This window comes from Triticum aestivum, chromosome 5A, assembly GCF_018294505.1.
Source record: "Triticum aestivum cultivar Chinese Spring chromosome 5A, IWGSC CS RefSeq v2.1, whole genome shotgun sequence".
NCBI classification, from domain to species: Eukaryota; Viridiplantae; Streptophyta; class Magnoliopsida; order Poales; family Poaceae; genus Triticum; species Triticum aestivum.
The window spans coordinates 693,114,175-693,135,041 of record NC_057806.1 but is presented as its reverse complement, the minus strand read 5'-3'; the positions used below and the strand labels follow the sequence as shown (position 1 = coordinate 693,135,041).

The following is a 20,867-nucleotide window of genomic DNA, read 5'->3' as shown; positions in this document are numbered from 1 at the left end:
CATAAGTGCATATGATCCAAGAAGAGAAAGTATGTTAGCTTATGCCTCTCCCTCATATAAAATTGCAATAATGATTACCGGTCTAGTTATCGATTGCCTAGGGACAAATAACTTTCTTGTGACAAAAAACTCTCTAATAAAACTAACTTAGTTGTTTCTTTATCTAAACAGCCCCTAGCTTTTATTTACATGCTCTTTATTATCTTGCAACCCTATCCTACAACACCTTCAAAGTACTTCTAGTTTCATACTTGTTCTAGGTAAAGCGAACATAAAGCATTCGTAGAGTTGTACCGGTGGTCGATAGAACTTGAGGGAATATTTGTTCTATCTTTAGCTCCTCGTTGGGTTCGACACTATTACTTATCGAAAGAGGCTACAACTGATCCCCTATACTTGTGGGTTATCACACACTATCCCAGAAGTTTTACTTGGCACATTATTGAAAGAAAAGATACAAAACATGATTATTGCAGTAGCTTAGTCATGTAAACACACAAAAACAGTAAGGATAAATATTGGGTTGCCTCTCGACAAGTGCTTTTGTTTAAAGCCTTTCGGCTAGGCATAATGATTTTAATGATACCCACATAAAAGTAGGAATTGCAACATAAAGAGAACATTGATACATCTCCAACGTATCTATAATTTTTGATTGTTTCATGCTATTATATTATCTGTTTTGGATGTTCAATGAGCTTTATTATACACTTTTGTATTATTTTTGGGACTAACCTACTAACCAAAGGCCCAGTGCAAATTGTTGTTTTTTTGCCTATTTCAGTGTTTCACAGAAAAGGAATATCAAACGGAATCCAAACGGAATGAAACCTTCGGGAGAGTGATTTTTTGAAACAAACACAATCCAGGAGACTTGGAGTGGATGTCGAGGAAGCATCGAGGAGGCCACGAGGCAGGGAGGCGCGCCTAGGGGCAGGTGCGCCCCCACCCTCGTGGGCCCCTCGTGGCTCCCCTGACTGACTTCTTTTGCCTATATATACTCATATACCCCGAAAACATCCGAGAGCACGACGAAACCCTATTTCCACCGCCGCAACCTTCTGTACCCAAGAGATCCCATCTTGGGGCCTTTTCCGGAGCTCCACCGAAGGGGAATCGATCACGGAGGGCTTCTACATCAACACCATAGCCTCTACGATGATGTCTGAGTAGTTCACCATAGACCTTCGGGTCCATAGTTATTAGCTAGATGGCTTCTTCTCTCTCTTTGGATCTCAATACAAAGTTCTCCTCGATCTTCTTGGAGATCTATTCAATGTAATTCTTTTTGCGGTGTGTTTGTCGGGATCCGTTGAATTGTGAGTTTATGATCAAGATTATCTATGAACAATATTTGGTTCTTCTCTGAATTCTTTTATCTATGATTTGTTATCTTTGCAAGTCTCTTCGAATTATCAGTTTGGTTTGGCCTACTAGATTGATCTTTCTTGCAATGGGAGAAGTGCTTAGCTTTGGGTTCAATCTGTTTGGGAACGTAGTAATTTCAAAAAAAATCCTACGCACACGCAAGATCATGGTGATGCATAGCAACGAGAGGAGGAGAGTGTGATCTACGTACTCTTGTAGATCGACAACGGAAGCGTTAACTTTGGTTGATGTAGTCGTACGTCTCCACGGCCCGACCGATCAAGCACCGAAACTACGGCACCTCCGAGTTTTAGCACACGTTCAGCTCGATGACGATCCCCGGACTCCGGTCCAGCAAAGTGTCGGGGAAGAGTTTCGTCAGCATGACGGCGTGGTGACGATCTTGATGTACTATCACCGCAGGGCTTCGCCTAAGCACCGCTACAATATTATCGAGGATTATGGTGGAAGGGGGCACCGCACACGGCTAAGAATATGATCACGTGGATCAACTTGTGTGTCTAGGGGTGCCCCCTGCCCCCGTATATAATGGATCAAGGGGAGGAGGCCGGCCGGCCCCTATGGCGCGCCAAGGAGGAATCCTCCTCCTAGTAGGAGTAGGACTCCTACTAGGAGGGGGAAAGAAGTGGGGAGGGAGAAGGAAAGGGGGGCGCCGCCCCCCTCTCCTAGTCCAATTCGGACCAGGGGCGAGGAGGCGCGCGGCCCACCTTTGGCTGCCCCTCTCTCTCTCCACTAAGGCCCATATGGCCCATTACTTCTCCCGGGGGGTTCCGGTAACCCTCCGGCTCTCCGGTTTTCTCTGAAATCACCCGGAACACTTCCGGTGTCCGAATATAGCCGTCCAATATATCAATATTTATGTCTCAACCATTTCGAGACTCCTCGTCATGTCCGTGATCACATCCGGGACTCCAAACTAACTTCGGTACACCAAAACTCATAAACTCATAATATAACTGTCATCGAAACCTTAAGTGTGCGGACCCTACGGGTTCGAGAACAATGTAGACATGACCGAGACACGTCTCCGGTCAATAACCAATAGCGGAACCTGGATGCTCATATTGGCTCCTACATATTCTACGAAGATCTTTATTGGTCAGATCGCATAACAACATACGTTGTTCCCTTTGTCATCGGTATGTTACTTGCCCGAGATTCGATCGTCGGTATCTCAATACCTAGTTCAATCTCGTTACCGGCAAGTCTCTTTACTCGTTCCGTAATACATCATCTCGCAACTAACTCATTAGTTGCAATGCTTGCAAGGCTTATGTGATGTGCATTACCGAGAGGGCCCAGAGATACCTCTCCGACAATCGGAGTGACAAATCCTAATCTCGAAATACGCCAACCCAACATGTACCTTTGGAGACACCTGTAGAGTACCTTTATAATCACCCATTTACGTTGTGACGTTTGGTAGCACACAAAGTGTTCCTCCGGCAAACGGGAGTTGCATAATCTCATAGTCATAGGAACATGTATAAGTCATGAAGAAAGCAATAGCAACATACTAAACGATCGGGTGCTAAGCTAATGGAATGGGTCATGTCAATCAGATCATTCACCCAATGATGTGATCCCGTTAATCAAATAACAACTCTTTGTTCATGGTTAGGAAAAATAACCATCTTTGATTAACGAGCTAGTCAAGTAGAGGCATACTAGTGACACTCCGTTTGTCTATGTATTCACACATGTATTATGTTTCCGGTTAATACAATTCTAGCATGAATAATAAACATTTATCATGATATGAGGAAATAAATAATAACTTTATTATTGCCTCTAGGGCATATTTCCTTCAGTCTCCCACTTGCACTAGAGTCAGTAATCTAGATTACACAGTAATGATTCTAACACCCATGGAGCCTTGGTGCTGATCATGTTTTGCTCGAGGAAGAGGCTTAGTCAACGGGTCTGCAACATTCAGATCCATATGTATCTTGCAAATCTCTATGTCTCCCACCTGGACTAGATCCCGGATGGAATTGAAGCGTCTCTTGATGTGCTTGGTTCTCTTGTGAAATCTGGATTCCTTTGCCAAGGCAATTGCACCAGTATTGTCACAAAAGATTTTCATTGGACCCGATGCACTAGGTATGACACCTAGATCGGATATGAACTCCTTCATCCAGACTCCTTCATTTGCTGCTTCCGAAGCAGCTATGTACTCTGCTTCAGATGTAGATCCCGCCACAACGCTTTGTTTAGAACTGCACCAACTGATAGCTCCACCGTTTTATGTAAACACGTAACTGGTTTGCGATTTAGAATCGTCCGGATCAGTGTCAAAGCTTGCATCAACGTAACCTTTTACGATGAGCTCTTTGTCACCACCATATATGAGAAACATATCCTTAGTCCTTTTCAGGTATTTCAGGATGTTCTTGACCGCTGTCCAGTGATCCACTCCTGGATCACTTTGGTACCTCCCTGCTAGACTTATAGCAAGGCACACATCAGGTCTGGTACACAGCATTGCATACATGATAGAGCCTATGGCTGAAGCATAGGGAACATCTTTCATTTACTCTCTATCTTCTGCAGTGGTCGGGCATTGAGTCTTACTCAACTTCACACCTTGTAACACAAGCAAGAACCCTTTCTTTGCTTGATCCATTTTAAACTTCTTCAAAACTTTGTCAAGGTATGTGCTTTGTGAAAGTCCAATTAAGCGTCTTGATCTATCTCTATAGATCTTAATGCCTAATATGTAAGCAGCTTCACCGAGGTCTTTCATTGAAAAACTCTTATTCAAGTATCCCTTTATGCTATCCAGAAATTCTATATCATTTCCAATTAGTAATATGTCATCCACATATAATATCAGAAATGCTACAAAGCTCCCACTCACTTTCTTGTAAATATAGGCTTCTCCAAAAGTCTGTATAAAACCAAATGCTTTGATCACACTATCAAAGCGTTTATTACAACTCCGAGAGGCTTGCACCAGTCCATAAATGGATCACTGGAGCTTGCACACTTTGTTAGCTCCCTTTGGATTGACAAAACCTTCTGGTTGCATCATATACAACTCTTCTTCCAGAAATCCATTCAGGAATGCAGTTTTGACATCCATCTGTCAAATTTCATAATCATAAAATGCGGTAATTGCTAACATGATTCGGACAGACTTAAGCATCGCTACGGGTGAGAAGGTCTCATCGTAGTCAATCCCTTGAACTTGCCGGAAAACTTTTGCGACAAGTCGAGCTTTGTAGATAGTAATATTACCGTCAGCGTCGGTCTTCTTCTTGAAGATCCATTTATTCTCAATTGCTTGCCGATCATCGGGCAAGTCAACCAAAGTCCATACTTTGTTCTCATACATGGATCCCATCTCAGATTTCATGGCTTCAAGCCATTTTGCGGAATCTGGGCTCACCATCGCTTCTTCATAGTTCGTAGGTTCATCATGATCTAGTAGCATGACTTCCAGAATAGGATTACCGTACCACTCTGCGCGGATCTCACTCTGGTTGATCTACGAGGTTCAGTAGTATCTTGTTCTGAAGTTTCATGATCATCATCATTAGCTTCCTCACTAACTGGTGTAGGTGTCATAGAAACAGTTTTCTGTGATGCACTACTTTCCAATAAGGGAGCAGGTACAGTTACCTCGTCAAGTTCTACTTTCCTCCCACTCACTTCTTTCGAGAGAAACTCCTCTAGAAAATTTCCGAACTTAGCAACAAAAGTCTTGCCTTCGGATCTGTGATAGAAGGTGCATCCAATAGTCTCCTTTGGATATCCTATGAAGACACATTTCTCCGATTTGGGTTCGAGCTTATCAGGTTGAAGCTTTTTCACATAAGCATCGCAGCCCCAAACTTTCAGAAACGACAACTTTGGTTTCTTGCCAAACCATAGTTCATAAGGCGTCGTCTCAACGGATTTTGATGGTGCCCTATTTAACGTGAATGCAGCTGTCTCCAAAGCATAACCCCAAAACGATAGCGGTAAATCAGTAAGAGACATCATAGATTGCACCATATCTAGTAAAGTACGATTATGACGTTCGGACACCATTACGCTGTGGTGTTCCGGGTGGCGTGAGTTGCGAAACTATTCCGCATTGTTTCAAATGTACACCAAACTCGTAACTCAAATATTCTCCTCCACGATCAGATCGTAGAAACTTTATTTTCTTGTTACGATGATTTTCAACTTCACTCTGAAATTCTTTGAACTTTTCAAACGTTTCAGACTTATGTTTCATTAAGTAGATATACCCATATCTTCTTAAGTCATCTGTGAAGGTGAGAAAATAACGATATCCGCCATGAGCCTCAATATTCATCGGACCACATACATCTGTATGTATGATTTCCAACAAATCTGTTGCTCTCTCCATAGTACCGGAGAACGTTGTTTTAGTCATCTTGCCCATGAGGCACGGTTCGCGAGTACCAAGTGATTCATAATCAAGTGGTTCCAAAAGTCCATTAGTATGGAGTTTCTTCATGCGCTTTACACCGATATGACCTAAACGGCAGTGCCACAAATAAGTTGCACTATCATTATCAACTCTGTATCTTTTGGCTTCAACACTATGAATATGTGTGTCACTACTATCGAGATTCAATAAAAATAGACCACTCTTTAAGGGTGCATGACCATAAAAGATATTACTCATATAAATAGAACAACCATTATTCTCATATTTAAATGAATAACCGTCTCGCGTCAAACAAGATCCAGATATAATGTTCATGCTTAACGCTGGCACCAAATAACAATTATTTAGGTCTAATATTAATCCTAAAGGTAGATGTAGAGGTAGCGTGCCGACTGCGATCACATCGACTTTGGAACCGTTTCCCACGCGCATCGTCACCTCGTCCTTAGCCAATCTTCGCTTAATCCGTAGTCCCTGTTTCGAGTTGCAAATATTAGCAACAGAACCAGTATCAAATACCCAGGTGCTACTGCGAGCATTAGAAAGGTACACATCAATAACATGTATATCACATATACCTTTGTTCACCTTGCCATCCTTTTTATCCGTCAAATACTTGGGGCAGTTCCGCTTCCAGTGACCAGTCTGCTTGCAGTAAAAGCACTCAGTTTCAGGCTTAGGTCCAGGTTTGGGTTTCTTCTCTTGAGTAGCAACTTGTTTGCTGTTCTTTTGAAGTTCCCCTTCTTCTTCCCTTTGCCCTTTTTCTTGAAACTAGTGGTCTTGTTGACCATCAACACTTGATGCTCCTTCTTGATTTCTACCTCCGCAGCTTTCAGCATTGCGAAGAGCTCGGGAATAGTCTTATTCATCCCTTGCATATTATAGTTCATCACGAAGCTCTTGTAGCTTGGTGGCAGTGATTGGAGAATTCTGTCAATGACGCAATCATCTGGAAGATTAACTCCCAATTGAATCAAGTGATTATTATACCCAGACATTTTGAGTATATGCTCACTGACAGAACTGTTCTCCTCCATCTTGCAGCTATAGAACTTATTGGAGACTTCATATCTCTCAATCCGGGCATTTGCTTGAAATATTAACTTCAACTCCTGGAACATCTCATATGCTCCATGACGTTCAAAACATCGTTGAAGTCCCGATTCTAAGCCGTAAAGCATGGCACACTAAACTATCGAGTAGTCATCAGCTTTGCTCTGCCAGACGTTCATAACATCTGGTGTTGCTCCAGCAGCAGGCCTGGCACCCAGCGGTGCTTCCAGGACGTAATTCTTCTGTGCAGCAATGACGATAATCCTCAAGTTACGGACCCAGTCCGTGTAATTGCTACCATCATCTTTCAACTTTGCTTTCTCAAGGAACGCATTAAAATTCAACGGAACAACAGCACGAGCCATCTATCTACAATCAAGCATAAACAAGCAAGATACTATCAGGTACTAAGTTTCATGATAAATTTAGGTTCAATTAATTTACTTAAAGAACTCCCACTTAGATAGACATCCCTCTAATCCTCTAAGTGATTACGTGATCCAAATCAACTAAACCATGTCCGATCATCACGTGAGATGGAGTAGTTTCATTGGTGAACATCACTATGTTGATCATATCTACTATATGATTCACGCTCGACCTTTCGGTCTCCGTGTTCCGAGGCCATATTTGTATATGCTTGGCTCGTCAAGTATAACCTGAGTATTCCGCGTGTGCAACTGTTTTGCACCCGTTGTATTTGAACGTAGAGCCTATCACACCCGATCATCACGTGGTGTCTCATCACGAAGAACTTTCGCAACGGTGCATACTCAGGGAGAACACTTCTTGATAATTAGTGAGAGATCATCTTATAATGCTACCGTCAATCAAAGCAAGATAAGATGCATAAAAGATAAACATCACATGCAATCAATATAAGTGATATGATATGGCCATCATCATCTTGTGCTTGTGATCTCCATCTTCGAAGCACCGTCGTGATCACCATCGTCACTGGCGCGACACCTTGATCTCCATCATAGCATCATTGTCGTCTCGCCAATCTTATGCTTCCATGACTATCGCTACCGCTTAGTGATAAAGTAAAGCATTACAGCGCGATTGCATTGCATACAATAAAGCGACAACCATATGGCTCCTGCCAGTTGCCGATAACTCGGTTACAAAACATGATCATCTCATACAATAAAATTTAGCATCATGTCTTGACCATATCACATCACAACATGCCCTGCAAAAACAAGTTAGACGTCCTCTACTTTGTTTGTTGCAAGTTTTACGTGGCTGCTACGGGCTTAAGCAAGAACCAATCTTACCTACGCATCAAAACCACAACGATAGTTTGTCAAATTGGTGCTGTTTTAACCTTTGCAAGGACCGGGCGTAGCCACACTCGGTTCAACTAAAGTTGGAGAAACTGTCACCCGCAAGCCACCTATGTGCAAAGCACGTTGGGAGAACCGGTCTCGCGTAAGCGTACGCGTAATGTCGGTCCGGGCCGCTTCATCCAACAATACCGCCGAACCAAAGTATGACATGCTGGTAAGCAGTATGACTTATATCGCCCACAACTCACTTGTGTTCTACTCGAGCATATAACATCAACATATAAAACCTAGGCTCGGATGCCACTGTTGGGGAACGTAGTAATTTCAAAAAAATTCCTACGCACACGCAAGATCATGGTGATGCATAGCAACGAGAGGAGGAGAGTGTGATCTACGTACCCTTGTAGATCGACAACGGAAGCGTTAACTTTGGTTGATGTAGTCGTACGTCTCCACGGCCCGACCGATCAAGCACCGAAACTACGGCACCTCCGAGTTTTAGCACACGTTCAGCTCGATGACGATCCCTGGACTCCGATCCAGCAAAGTTTCGGCGAAGAGTTCCGTCAGCACGACGGCGTGGTGACGATCTTGATGTACTATCGTCGCAGGGCTTCGCCTAAGCACCGCTACAATATTATCGAGGATTATGGTGGAAGGGGGCACCGCACACGGCTAAGAATATGATCACGTGGATCAACTTGTGTGTCTAGGGGTGCCCCCTGCCCCCGTATATAAAGGATCAAGGGGAGGAGGCCGGCCGGCCCCTATGGCGCGCCAAGGAGGAGTCCTCCTCCTAGTAGGAGTAGGACTCCTACTAGGAGGGGGAAAGAAGTAGGGAGGGAGAAGGAAAGGGGGGCGCCGCCCCCCCTCTCCTAGTCCAATTCGGACCAGGGGGAGGAGGTGCGCGGCCCACCTTTGGCTGCCCCTCTCTCTCTCTCCACTAAGGCCCATATGGCCCATTACTTCTCCCGGGGGGTTCCGGTAACCCTCCGGCTCTCCGGTTTTCTCCAAAATCACCCGGAACACTTCCGGTGTCCGAATATAGTCGTCCAATATATCAATCTTTATGTCTCGACCATTTCGAGACTCCTCGTCATGTTCGTGATCACATCCGGGACTCCGAACTAACTTCGGTACACCAAAACTCATAAACTCATAATATAACTGTCATCGAAACCTTAAGCGTGCGGACCCTACGGGTTTGAGAACAATGTAGACATGACCGAGACACGTCTCCGGTCAATAACCAATAGCGGAACCTGGATGCTCATATTGGCTCCTACATATTCTACGAAGATCTTTATCGGTCAGACCGCATAACAACATACGTTGTTCCCTTTGTCATCTGTATGTTACTTGCCCGAGATTCGATCGTCGATATCTCAATACCTAGTTCAATCTCGTTACCAGCAAGTATCTTTACTCGTTCCGTAATACATCATCTCGCAACTAACTCATTAGTTGCAATGCTTGCAAGGCTTATGTGATGTGCATTACCGAGAGGGCCCAGAGATACCTCTCCGACAATCGGAATGACAAATCCTAATCTCGAAATACGCCAACCCAACATGTACCTTTGGAGACACCTGTAGAGTACCTTTATAATCACCCATTTACGTTGTGATGTTTGGTAGCACACAAAGTGTTCCTCCGGCAAACGGGAGTTGCATAATCTCATAGTCATAGAAACATGTATAATTCATGAAGAAAGCAATAGCAACATACTAAACGATTGGGTGCTAAGCTAATGGAATGGGTCATGTCAATCAGATCATTCACCTAATGATGTGATTCCGTTAATCAAATAACAACTCTTTGTTCATGGTTAGGAAACATAACCATCTTTGATTAACGAGTTAGTCAAGTAGAGGCATACTAGTGACACTCCGTTTGTCTATGTATTCACACATGTATTATGTTTCCGGTTAATACAATTCTAGCATGAATAATAAACATTTATCATGATATGAGGAAATAAATAATAACTTTATTATTGCCTCTAGGGCATATTTCCTTCACAATCTTGCGGTGTCCTTTCCCAGTGACAGCAGGGGCAACAAGGCATGTATTGTATTGTTGCCATCGAGAATAAAAATATGGGGTTTATATCATATTGCTTGAGTTTATCCCTCTACATCATGTCATCTTGCCTAATGTGTTACTCTGTTCTTATGAACTTAATACTCTAGATGCATGCTGGATAGCGGTCGATGTGTGGAGTAATAGTAGTAGATGTAGAATCGTTCCGGTCTACTTGTCGCGGACGTGAAGCCTATATACATGATCATGCCTAGATATTCTCATAATTATGCACTTTTCTATCAATTGCTTGACAGTAATTTTTTTACCCACCGTAATACTTATGCTATTTTGAGAGAAGCCATTAGTGAAACCTATGGCCCCCGGGTCTATTTTCCATCATATAAGTTTCCAATCTATTTTACTTTGCAATCTTTACTTTCAATCTATATCTAAAAAATACCAAAAATATTTATCTTATTATTTCTATCAGATCTCACTTTTGCAAGTGGCCATGAAGGTATTGACAACCCCTTTATCGCGTTCGTTGCAAGGTTCTTATTTGTTTGTGTAGGTGCGAGACGACTTGCGTGTAGTCTCCTACTGGATTGATACCTTGGTTTTTAAAAACTGAGGAAAATACTTACGCTACTTTGCTGCATCACCTTTTCCTCTTCAAGGGAAAACCAATGCAGTGCTCAAGAGGTAGCAAACATCATGAACAATATAGCAAATGCATTTAATCCTAACCCACTTCTGATGCATAGGAATTTTACAAGAAAACAATTCATTGAAGAACAAGGTAACTAGCATAGGAAGGCATAACAAGTGCAACTTCAAAAGTTTCAACACATAGAGAGGAAACTTAGTATTATTGAGATATCCATAAGCATATATTCCTCTATCATAATAATTTTCAGTAGCATCATGAATAAATTCAACAACATAATTATCACATAAAACATTCTTTTTATGATTCACAAGCATAGAATTTTTATTACTCTTCGCATAAGCAAATTTTTCTCATTCATAATAGTGAAAGTAGCATATATAACTTGAACACTACAAATCGATTCTACATTAAAATAATTTAGTGAAATGATATTCATGATTATGATAAGTTTCACAAGAATAATTATCACTACACTACTTATAGCGTAAGTGCTATCAACAGTCATCATAAGTAACAATTTTGGTCTCATCATAATCAATTGAAACCTCTTCCAAAATAGTGAAATCATCACTAATTAGAGTTATGACCTCTCAAATCTAGTTTTATCATTATAATAAGATCCAACACCCTCATTTTCGCAAAAAAACTTGTCTGACAACCATGGCTTAATCCTCCCTATTCTTCCAAACCTCCTTTCCTATCTCTTCTCTTCCCCCAATTCTTCGTCTAATTTTAGATCTTCTTTTATTAATAATGTTTTTGGTACTCACAAATGCATGCAGGTTAGTATCAAATGTTAAGTGTGCAATTAACATCATATCAAATATCAAGGTCTGTACTAATAGTAGCATAACTAACATATACTCTTTCCGTCCGGGATTGTTTATCGCAAAAGTGAATAGAAATGAATGTATTTAAAATTAAAATACGTCTAGATACATTCATTTCTCTGACAAGTTCTGAATGAAGGGAATAACTAATATCCTATCTGATACCGACATGTAATTAATTTTGTTTCTAATAGCACTATTAATGTTGTGTGCGTATTTATTAATATTTCCTTCATTTAGAATTATTTGTCGTAGATATAGATGTATCTAGATGTATTTTAGTTCTATATACATTCATTTTTACGACGAGTAATTTGGAACGGACGGAAGTACGAAGAAAGGACATTTTGGCGAGAGCAAAGGTCGGCTTTGGGGATTTTCCATGGAGAAGGGGGAAGTAGTACGCCGTACCAAGCTCGGTCCAGCCGCCGGCGGCGGCGGAGGACGAGGAGGAGGAGCACGCCGTCCCAAGATGGGTCCAGGCGGCGGAGGAGCCGACCTCATCAGCGCCCTCCCGGAGGATCTGCTTCTCCAGGTCCTCGGGTGCCTCCGATGCGCCCGCGCCGCCGCGCGCACCAGCATCCTCTCCCGCCGGTGGCGCGGCCTCTGGACCCGCCTCCCCGACCTCGTCTTCCGCGGCGTCGCGCTCCGCTCCCTCCAAGCGGCGCTCGCCTCGGTCCAAGCCGCGGCCGGCCCCGTGGGGGTGACCCTCCTCGACATGTGCGTTCCCGACGCGCTCCTACACTCCGTCCGCGAGTACGACATGCCCCCGCTGCTCCACGCCGCCGCGGCGCTCTCGCCGGTGGACCTCCGCCTCGCCGTGGGGGAGGGCACGCAGCGCCTGTACGTGCAGGTGGAGGTGCCCCGCCTCCCCCGCGCCATCTCGGTGGAGCTTCAAGGCCTGGATCTCGTGTTCGCCGACCCGCGCCGCAGCTGGCTGGGGTTCCCCGCGCTGGAGACGCTCTCCCTCACCGGCTGCCGCGCCAACCTCACGGACCTGGTCCTCCGCTGCCCGCGCCTGCGCGTCTTCAGACTCAGGGAGGACCACGGCGCCCACCACATGAACATCATCATCAGGTCCTCGTCGCTGCAGGAGCTCCATGTGGACACCAGGATCCCCTTCACCTACCGCATCGACATCAGGGCGCCCGCGCTCAAGCGATTGGCCATGTCCTTCAGCACCAGCGACAAGATCATTGTGCTGGTGTCCGTTTTGGCGCCAATGCTGGAGACGGTCTCATGGCGCTGCACCTATTCCACAGTGTCTGCCCGGTTTGGTCTTTGGGGCCTCTCAGAGGTGAGGTTACAGACGGAGGAGAACAATGGACATGGCGGGCAGCTTCCTCCTCACGTCAATGTCCTGTCGCTCTTCGTGGCTGCAGATGTATGCCACTCGATTCGTCGATTCGCCAACTAAACTGAAAAATTATTTATTTATGATGTCCCGCCGAATTGGTTTTGTAGGATTCATATGAGTTTCCAGAGGAAGTCAGCCTTAGGACGGAGATAGAGAAACATATGGTTACCCATTTCTCTGTTTTGGAGCTACGTGTCGAAACGTGGGGGCATGTTTTTGGAGCATTTGCATTGCACATCCTTGAAATGGATCAGATTTCCACTGCTATACAAAGCCTTAAAGTCATCCTGCTGAGTTCAGAGGTAGGAAATTCATCCATGTGCTTGTATATTTATGGTGTATTCCCTCTGTAAACTAATAAAGATCATTTAGTGATTTAAACAATCTTATGCTGTATTAGTTTACAGACGGAGCAGTATATAGTACTTGCTCTCTCAATAAAAAGTTTCCAACCGTCAAGCATCTATCTATAATATGTATACATTGTACTAGTAATTTTCATGTTATTATTTTTAGGATGATGAAGCATGCCCACAAAATTGCCCTTGTGAGGAGCCCAGTAACTGGAGAAGCCAAACTATCTCCTTGACCAATCTTGAAAAAGTGGAAATCAAAGGCTTCCAAGGAGAAGGTCATGAGTTTGATTTCTTGAAACTGGTATTTAGATGCGCACCAATGCTGAAAACAATGTCTGTGAGGCTGTCAGATGAGGTCACAGCAAGTAACGACGATTGCTGCAAGAAAATACATGACGTCTTCAAGATGTATCCTTTTGTGGAATGCAATGTGATTGTGGATCTTAGTCCTGGTAAGTAGATTTGGAATGCAAGATTAGCATTCTTCTAAAGTCATGCTTGGTGTATATATTCTGCTCTGAAACTCTTATTTACCTGTTTTATTTTGTTAGCGCCTTTCATGTTGTGCGAGTTCATACGATGCTTCCAAAGTGTCGTTGACATGCTGATTGTTCATTTCAGGCCAGCTTAGTTTTAGCTTGCTCTTGCTCTTTAATCTTTTTGTTTGCTGCAGAAATGTCCATTGTGATGGTCCTATGTTTTGGCAATGTGTTTGCCTTGGAGGAGTAGACCCTTAAATCTATATTCATCCATGCTATCAGATGATTTGTTGTTTGTCTAGGCCACTGAAAATTTTGGTTTTGACCCCAATAAATGTCTGAACATGCTATGTTAGTGATGTTTTTTCTTTAAGAGAATATTGCTTCTGAATTTGTGTCCATACAGTTTATTTCATGCAAAATGACAGGTGCTGAATGATGAAATTGGAGATAAGAAGTATTGTAACTTTCTAGTCTATGCATGCATCTTTTTGTTATTGGCAATATTCTTTATTCGTCGCACTCTGGTTTTGGACCACTAGGATTCAGTAGCCAATAAAGAATTTTCTGGATTGGCTGAAGTTATGTGTCTTAGTATTAGATTTCTATGTAGGCCTAGAGAGAAAATTTAGAAGTATTCTCAAACAGGCATATGAAAAGAGATTGACAGCTCTTCATTGTTTTAAGTTATTTTAAACTGCTTCAGATATTTATGTGATTAGTAAAAAAATAAGAAGTTATAGTTATATTTTGTTGAACAAGTTCTTGGTTGTTGTTTTCTCCATGCTGTCACTACTTTATGATTTTAGTTGCTATGGACAACAATCTCTATACATACAACGGCACTACGTTTCCATACCGAGGAGCTGACTGAAACTGGTGTTGATTCACCTTGTTCGCACGCAGAGTCAACAGACAGCAGCCATGGTGGTGCCTCGACATGATCCTCAGTTGCCACATTTGCCGAATCAGGTGGGTTGTCAAAGAGACCGTCTTCTACCGTGCTGGCTGACTCCACTAGCTACCTAGTTCCAGGATTTTGCTTGGTGGCTTGATATGTTATTTTGCTATTGCAGTGGAGCCACAGGCACGAAATGTTGCGCTCTTAGTTAATGCATTAGCGGTAGCCATTGCCTGATTGGGTAGCAATTACCAGATTTAGTGGACTCAACTTATGTCAGCCTGCCTAAGTGATGTTCTGTAAGCCTATTATGGCTTGTATGCTTTTCTTGGCCAGCATGTTCCTGATTAGCTAACTCGGTATGGCACTACATGGTCGTTTAAGGCATCACTGCTTAAAATGTTGGAAGGAAAAATGAAGTTGCATACTACACTAAAACATCTGGCGCACAACTGCGTTGTCAAGTGTTGTGGAAATGGGTAGCACCTACAGTGGCCAGAGCTTTTCATGACGCCGTCGCCTCATTGTGGCCTCAACTGGGTGTGATGAAGTCTGTTGGAGTTGAGTTTGTGCTTTGGTTCATTTGATGCTCTGTACCATCCTAATCAAACTAGCCTCAGATTCAAACTGCAGCAATCTGGAATAGTTTCTGTGCATTCCGGATGGGTTGATCCCATGGTTGTCTGAATTTTATGTAGTATGAAAAGGTTTGTGACATTCCCATATGAAAAAGATTTGCTGTTCTTGCTAAGGAAATTGTGTCCTTGAGATCTTTGGTTCGGTTACAACAGTGAACCAGCTTTACAAATAACCATTCGTTGTTGTAAAGCTGGTTTCCTGCCACTGAATATGAGTTACAAAGAGTGAGCCAGCTTTACAGATGATTCAAGAATAAATTACAGTAGCAAGCAATGTTGTAGCCATAGCTTGTCAAATTTTCTCAGATACACCAATGCATGGTTCCAAACACGGTCTCAATCAAACAAAATCATACGTACATGAAGATAACACATGCATTCAGATACAATCTGAGATATTTGGTCCAGTTACATTATGCCAACACTATCATTTCATTTGAATATCTGGCTCTAGAGATAAATCCATACATCTCCAGCGTTGCTCATTCTATCATACTGTCCATTGAGAGCTTCAAAATTCGGGACAAAATAGACAAAGATAAAAACTGAATGTCGTTTGGACACGTGGGCAACAACACATACCATGTTCTTGGAAGCTCAAGACATGTACTCCCTCCGTTCCTAAATACTTGTCTTTCTAGAGATTTCAACAAATGACTACATACGGCGCAAAATGAGTGAATCTACACTTTAAAATATGTCTACATACATCCGTATGTTGAGTCCATCTAAAATGCCTAGAAAGACAAGTATTTGGGAACGGAGGGAGTACTATCACTTGAGAATACAAATGGTACGATATATAACAGACGACACACATTATATTAAGTCCAAGGGGAGCATCTAATAGTCCAAACTGTCTGTCAGTAAATGGTCATGCCTCATTGTGTGTCTTCAGAAGCCACATAATTGGGCATCTAATCTACTAGAGGCATTGCCCATTGGTAGACAGCCAGCGGGTCTTCCCCATGGCCGTGAAGCTGAAGGCGCTGTCGTTGCACCCACAGCAAAGAAGAGATCTCCTGCATGTTCTCTGTCAACCACAGCTGTTGCAAGCTTGCCAGTGCCTCGACACGCCTCAATGTCCGGCAATCATTTATGCGTAGCTCCCTCAGTCGAGGAAGGTTCGAGAGCCTCTGCAGGACTTGACATCCCGAGATCAAGAAGCTCTCCACAAAGGGAGGTCCTCCACTGCCTTCAAGCAACTTGCTCCAATAATAAAGAGCTCTTTCAGGTTGGTGGCCTCCGGTCCAAGCTGTCGTGGGAGAGCTCTCAGCTTGGGGCAGCCAAGAAGCTCCAACCTCTTCAGGCATGGCAGCAGCTGCATCGGGGGAGACATCTTGTAGCTGCTGTAGCTGCTGCCATTAGCAGCAGCTGCATCGAGAGAGACATCATTGGTGGTCTCTCCCCCTTCTGTAGCTGCTGCCATTGCATCTTCTTCTTCAACAAAGGACCACTCGCTCCAGTTGGGCATGTCTTTGATGACGAGGTATTCGAGCTTGGGGAAGGCAACTGCCTCCATGGATTCTATGGGATTAGCCTCCCCGCATCCAACAAATTCGGGTCCGATCTTGGTAATTGCGGTTGCTCCAACAATTTTCAGATATCTCAGGCTGGCTAGTTGCCAATTTGCTGGAAGATGCGCACAGTATTTGCAGTCGATAAGGTTCAAATATGTTGTCCAAGACAAATGGATACTGGTACCAAGCCAGTTGGGATACCCTCGACCAAAGAATTTAACAATAATAAGCTTTTCCAAGTTGAGTGGAGGGATTAGCTGCTCAAAAATCTTCTCAATATTGCTGATATCATCTGAATTTGGTTCTTCTTTACGTTGACTGCACCTAAGATTCAGATATTTGAGATACTTTTTGTCCCTGCCAAATTGGATTAGTTGCAGGATGACCACTGCAGGGACCCGGTTGCTTTCTTTCAAAAAATACAGGGACCCGATTGCTTTTATACCACGGTAGTTAACATTCAAACAATCAGAGCTCTTACACGCGGGCCCGATGTGTTAGAATTGCGATCAATTATAGAACACCCCGGTCACTTAGGTTTTTTGAAACAGTCGACGCTGATTCTGGTAGCTATCAGCGACAAACAAAAATTTCATAGTTTTTTTAAACCCTAACACGAAAAGTGGTAGTTTTATGCTATTCACTCGCCTTGTGAGTGACCAGTAGAGGAGTCCAAATTCATTTGGGCACTCGGAAGGACTTGGCGTCGATAGGAGAACAACGTTGTTGTGACACTTGGACAGTATGATGTGTGGATTGTGCCCAAAGAAATGTTTGCTATACTATGCGTCTTAAATGCTGTTTGTTGAGCCAGATGCATATAACCAGTGAGCGTTGTGCTTCAAAGGAGCTTTTCGTACAGACTTATCTCTTTCTATACCTTCACTACTAAGTCATGGTTCTTTATGCCACTCAATTTGTGGTTAAATAGTTATATAGAAGGATCGTGACATCCCTAGCCCATCAAGATTACTTGGTTCTGGTATTTGTATTTTCTGAATTTATAGTAGGCTTTTCGGCAATATTTGTTCAACGGTAGGAGAAATTCCCTTCAACTACAAGGACGTATGTAGTTTGGTATCTCAGAGGCACTCATCGGGGTGAGTGTATGAGTGGGTTGTAGTCGTGTTTAATAAAAAAAGAATCACGGATCCTTGGTGATTAAGTTTCTGACATGCTAGATATTTGTAGCTGGTGCATTTACTTCCCGCCCACCTGAAAGCTACATGGCTTGATCCGAAGACACGGTTTTAAAGCTCACAAAGCGTAAGTGTACGATGTGGGGATTGATTTTCCAAGGAGATGGATGTGGGAGCACCCGACCTCATCACCGCCCTCCCGGATGATATGCTTGTCGAGATCCTCGTCCGCCTCCGCTGCTCCCGCGCCGCCGCGCGCACCGGCGGCCTCTCCCGCTCGTGGCGCGGCCTCTGGACCCGCCTCCCCACCCACGTCTTCCGCGGCGTCGCGCTCGGCTCCGTCCAAGCGGCGCTCGCTTCGATCAAAGCCGAGGGCGGCCCCGGCGCGAGCGTGACGCTCCTCGACATCTCCGTTCCGGAGGCGTCCCTCTCCGAATCGGAGTTGAGAGAGCGCGTCCCCAAGCTGCTGGACGCCGCCGCGGAGCTCTCGCCGGTGGAGTTCCGCCTCGCCGTCTGGGAAAACACGCCGTTCAAGTACGTCAAAGTGGTCGTGCCCCGCTTCCCACGCGCCACCTCGGTGGTCGGTGGAGCTGCAAGGGCTGGATCTCGCCTTCGCCGACCAGCCATGCAGCTGGCAGGGGTTCCCGGCGCTGGAGAGGCTCTCCCTCACGAGCTGCCGCGCCGTCCTCACCAACCTGCTGCGCCGCTGTCCGCGGCTGCGCGTGTTGAGGCTCAGGGATGATCTTCTTGTCTGTCAACACACAAACATCATCATCAAATCCTCGTCGCTGCAGGAGCTGGATGTGGAGAACAGGGTCCCCTTCCTGCACCGCATCCACATCCACGCACCTGCGCTCAAGCGATTGGCCATGTCCTTTGCCAGCAGCAACAACATCATTGTGTCGGTGTCCGTTTCGGCACCAGTGCTGGAGAAGGTCTCATGGCGCTGCAGGTATTCCACCGTGTCCACCGGGCTTGGTGTGTCTGTCGGCCTTGGCCCTCGGGGCCTCTTGTCTGTGAGATTACAGACGGCAGAGACCAATGGACAGGTTCATCCTCACGTCCATGTCCTGTCGCTGTTCGCTGCCGCCCATGTATGTCGCTCAATTTCTCAGATTCGCCAACTATAAGCTACTACGTACTCCCCCTGTAAAGAAATATAAGAGCGTTGTGATCTAGACGCTCTTATTTTCTTTACAGAGGGAGTAGCTGATATAACCGCCAAATTGTTTCTTGTAGACTTCATATAGATTTTCAGAGGGGCTCAACCTTACGACGGAGATAGAGAGACATATGGTTACCCTTTTCTCTGTGCTGGAGCTACACGTCCAAACGTTGGGGCATGTTTTTGGAGCATTTGCATTGCATATATTTGACATCGAACGGATCCGCACTAATACAGAAAGCCTTAAGGTCATCCTGATGAGATCAGAGGTAGGAGTAGTTAATTTATCCATGTGCTTGTATATTTATCCATGTGCTTGTATATATATAGTACTTGCTCTCTCAACAAAAAACTTGCCAACTATGAAGCATCTCTCTACTTATGATGTACTAGTATATATACACACATTAATTCTAGTAATTTTCATGTTGTTATTTTTAGGATAATGAAGCATGCCCAGAAAATTGCGCTTGTGAGCTGCCCAATAATAACTGGAGAAGCCAAACTATCTCCGGGACCATGACCAAACTTGAAAAGGTGGAAATCAAAGGATTCCAAGGAGAAGACCATGAGTTTGATTTCTTGAAGCTGATATTTAGCTGCGCACCAAATCTGAAAACAATGTCTGTGAGGCTGGCAGATGATATCGCGGAAAGCAACGATTGCTGCCAGAAAATACATGATGTCTTCAAGGCGTATTTCATGGAATGCAATGTGGATGTTCGTTCGCCTTGGTAAGCTGCCTTTGAAGATTGTCATCCTTCTGAATTCTGTTGAGCATGTTCTGCGTTGTTTTCCTCTATGCTGTCACTATGCTACTCCCTCCGTCCCAAAATAAGTGTCGTCGATTTGGTACAACAAAGTTAGTACAACTTCATACTAAATCTGCGACACTTATTTCGGGACATAGGGAGTATGATTTTATTTGCTGTGGACAGACATCTCTGTGGATACAATGACATTACATTTCCATACCGAGGTGCTGACTGAAATTGGTGTTGCTTTACCTCCTTCGCGTGCAGGGTCAATATGCAGCTGCCATAGTGGTGCGCCGACATGATGATCTTCATTGTCATGTTTACCAGTTCAGGGGCTCATCGAAGAGATCCTTCTATCCCGTGTCGACCGACTCCACTAGCTACTCCCTCCTTCCATCTATATAAGGCCTAACCCCAAATTTCATTTTTCCATCTATACAAGGCCAAACGAGCTAACCAATGCATCTCCCACTTAATTCCTCCTCGCACATCGCGTGGTCGTCCTCGTGAAAACGCAATGGCGGTAGCATTGATTTGCATGCATGCACAGAGCAGTTATTAGGAGTGCTTCACCTCGCCTCCTCCTCCTTTTTCTCCACAAAACTGTTTCTTTTGGCCAATGCATGCATGACTGGAGGAGTTATTGTTGGCTGCATGCAGAAAAAGGAGGAGAGGAAGTTGCGTGTGATGGTGTGAGTGATTAATGAAGTATTATACCCAATATTTGCTCCTCTTTTTATGCAACAGCCTTGGTATGAGAGATTCAAAACTTAGGCCCTGTATAGATGGAAGGAGGGAGTAGCTGGTTTCAGGATTTTGCTTGGTTGCTTCATGTTATTTTGCTAATAATGCAGTGTGGAATTGTTCATGGTGTCCAGTTCGTCAACTGA

At 44.1% G+C, this 20,867-nt stretch overlaps 1 protein-coding gene across 4 annotated transcripts; it reads left to right on the top strand.

Annotated features, from left to right (window-relative positions):
* Positions 1-11,992: 11,992 nt before the first annotated feature.
* LOC123106067 (putative F-box/FBD/LRR-repeat protein At4g03220) lies at positions 11,993-20,643 on the top strand. 4 transcript variants are annotated; one of them, XR_006451185.1, is made up of 6 exons: positions 11,993-13,048; positions 13,129-13,323; positions 13,538-13,829; positions 14,763-14,828; positions 19,661-19,683; positions 20,145-20,255. XR_006451185.1 is itself a non-coding variant. In XM_044528269.1 (5 exons), the coding sequence occupies exons 1-4, from the start codon at positions 12,047-12,049 to the stop codon at positions 14,798-14,800; spliced, it is 1,527 nt and encodes a 508-aa protein (XP_044384204.1). In that variant the 5' UTR covers positions 11,993-12,046; the 3' UTR covers positions 14,801-14,828; positions 20,242-20,643. The 4 variants fall into 4 exon arrangements, 3 of the variants coding, with proteins under 3 accessions (XP_044384204.1, XP_044384205.1, XP_044384203.1); XM_044528269.1 differs by lacking the exon at positions 19,661-19,683 and having other exon boundaries at positions 20,242-20,643; XM_044528270.1 differs by lacking the exons at positions 19,661-19,683; positions 20,145-20,255 and adding an exon at positions 14,933-15,525 and having other exon boundaries at positions 11,993-12,961.
* The last annotated feature ends 224 nt before the right edge of the window (positions 20,644-20,867 follow it).

Bases quoted from the DNA above. Each gene is read 5' to 3' on its own strand.
- LOC123106067 (XM_044528269.1), top strand. From the start codon at position 12,047: ATGGAGAAGGGGGAAGTAGTACGCCGTACCAAGCTCGGTCCAGCCGCC. The intron at 13,324-13,537 runs GTAGGAAATTCA...TATTATTTTTAG, and splicing joins TCATCCTGCTGAGTTCAGAG to GATGATGAAGCATGCCCACA. The intron at 13,830-14,762 runs GTAAGTAGATTT...GTTCGCACGCAG, and splicing joins GATTGTGGATCTTAGTCCTG to AGTCAACAGACAGCAGCCAT.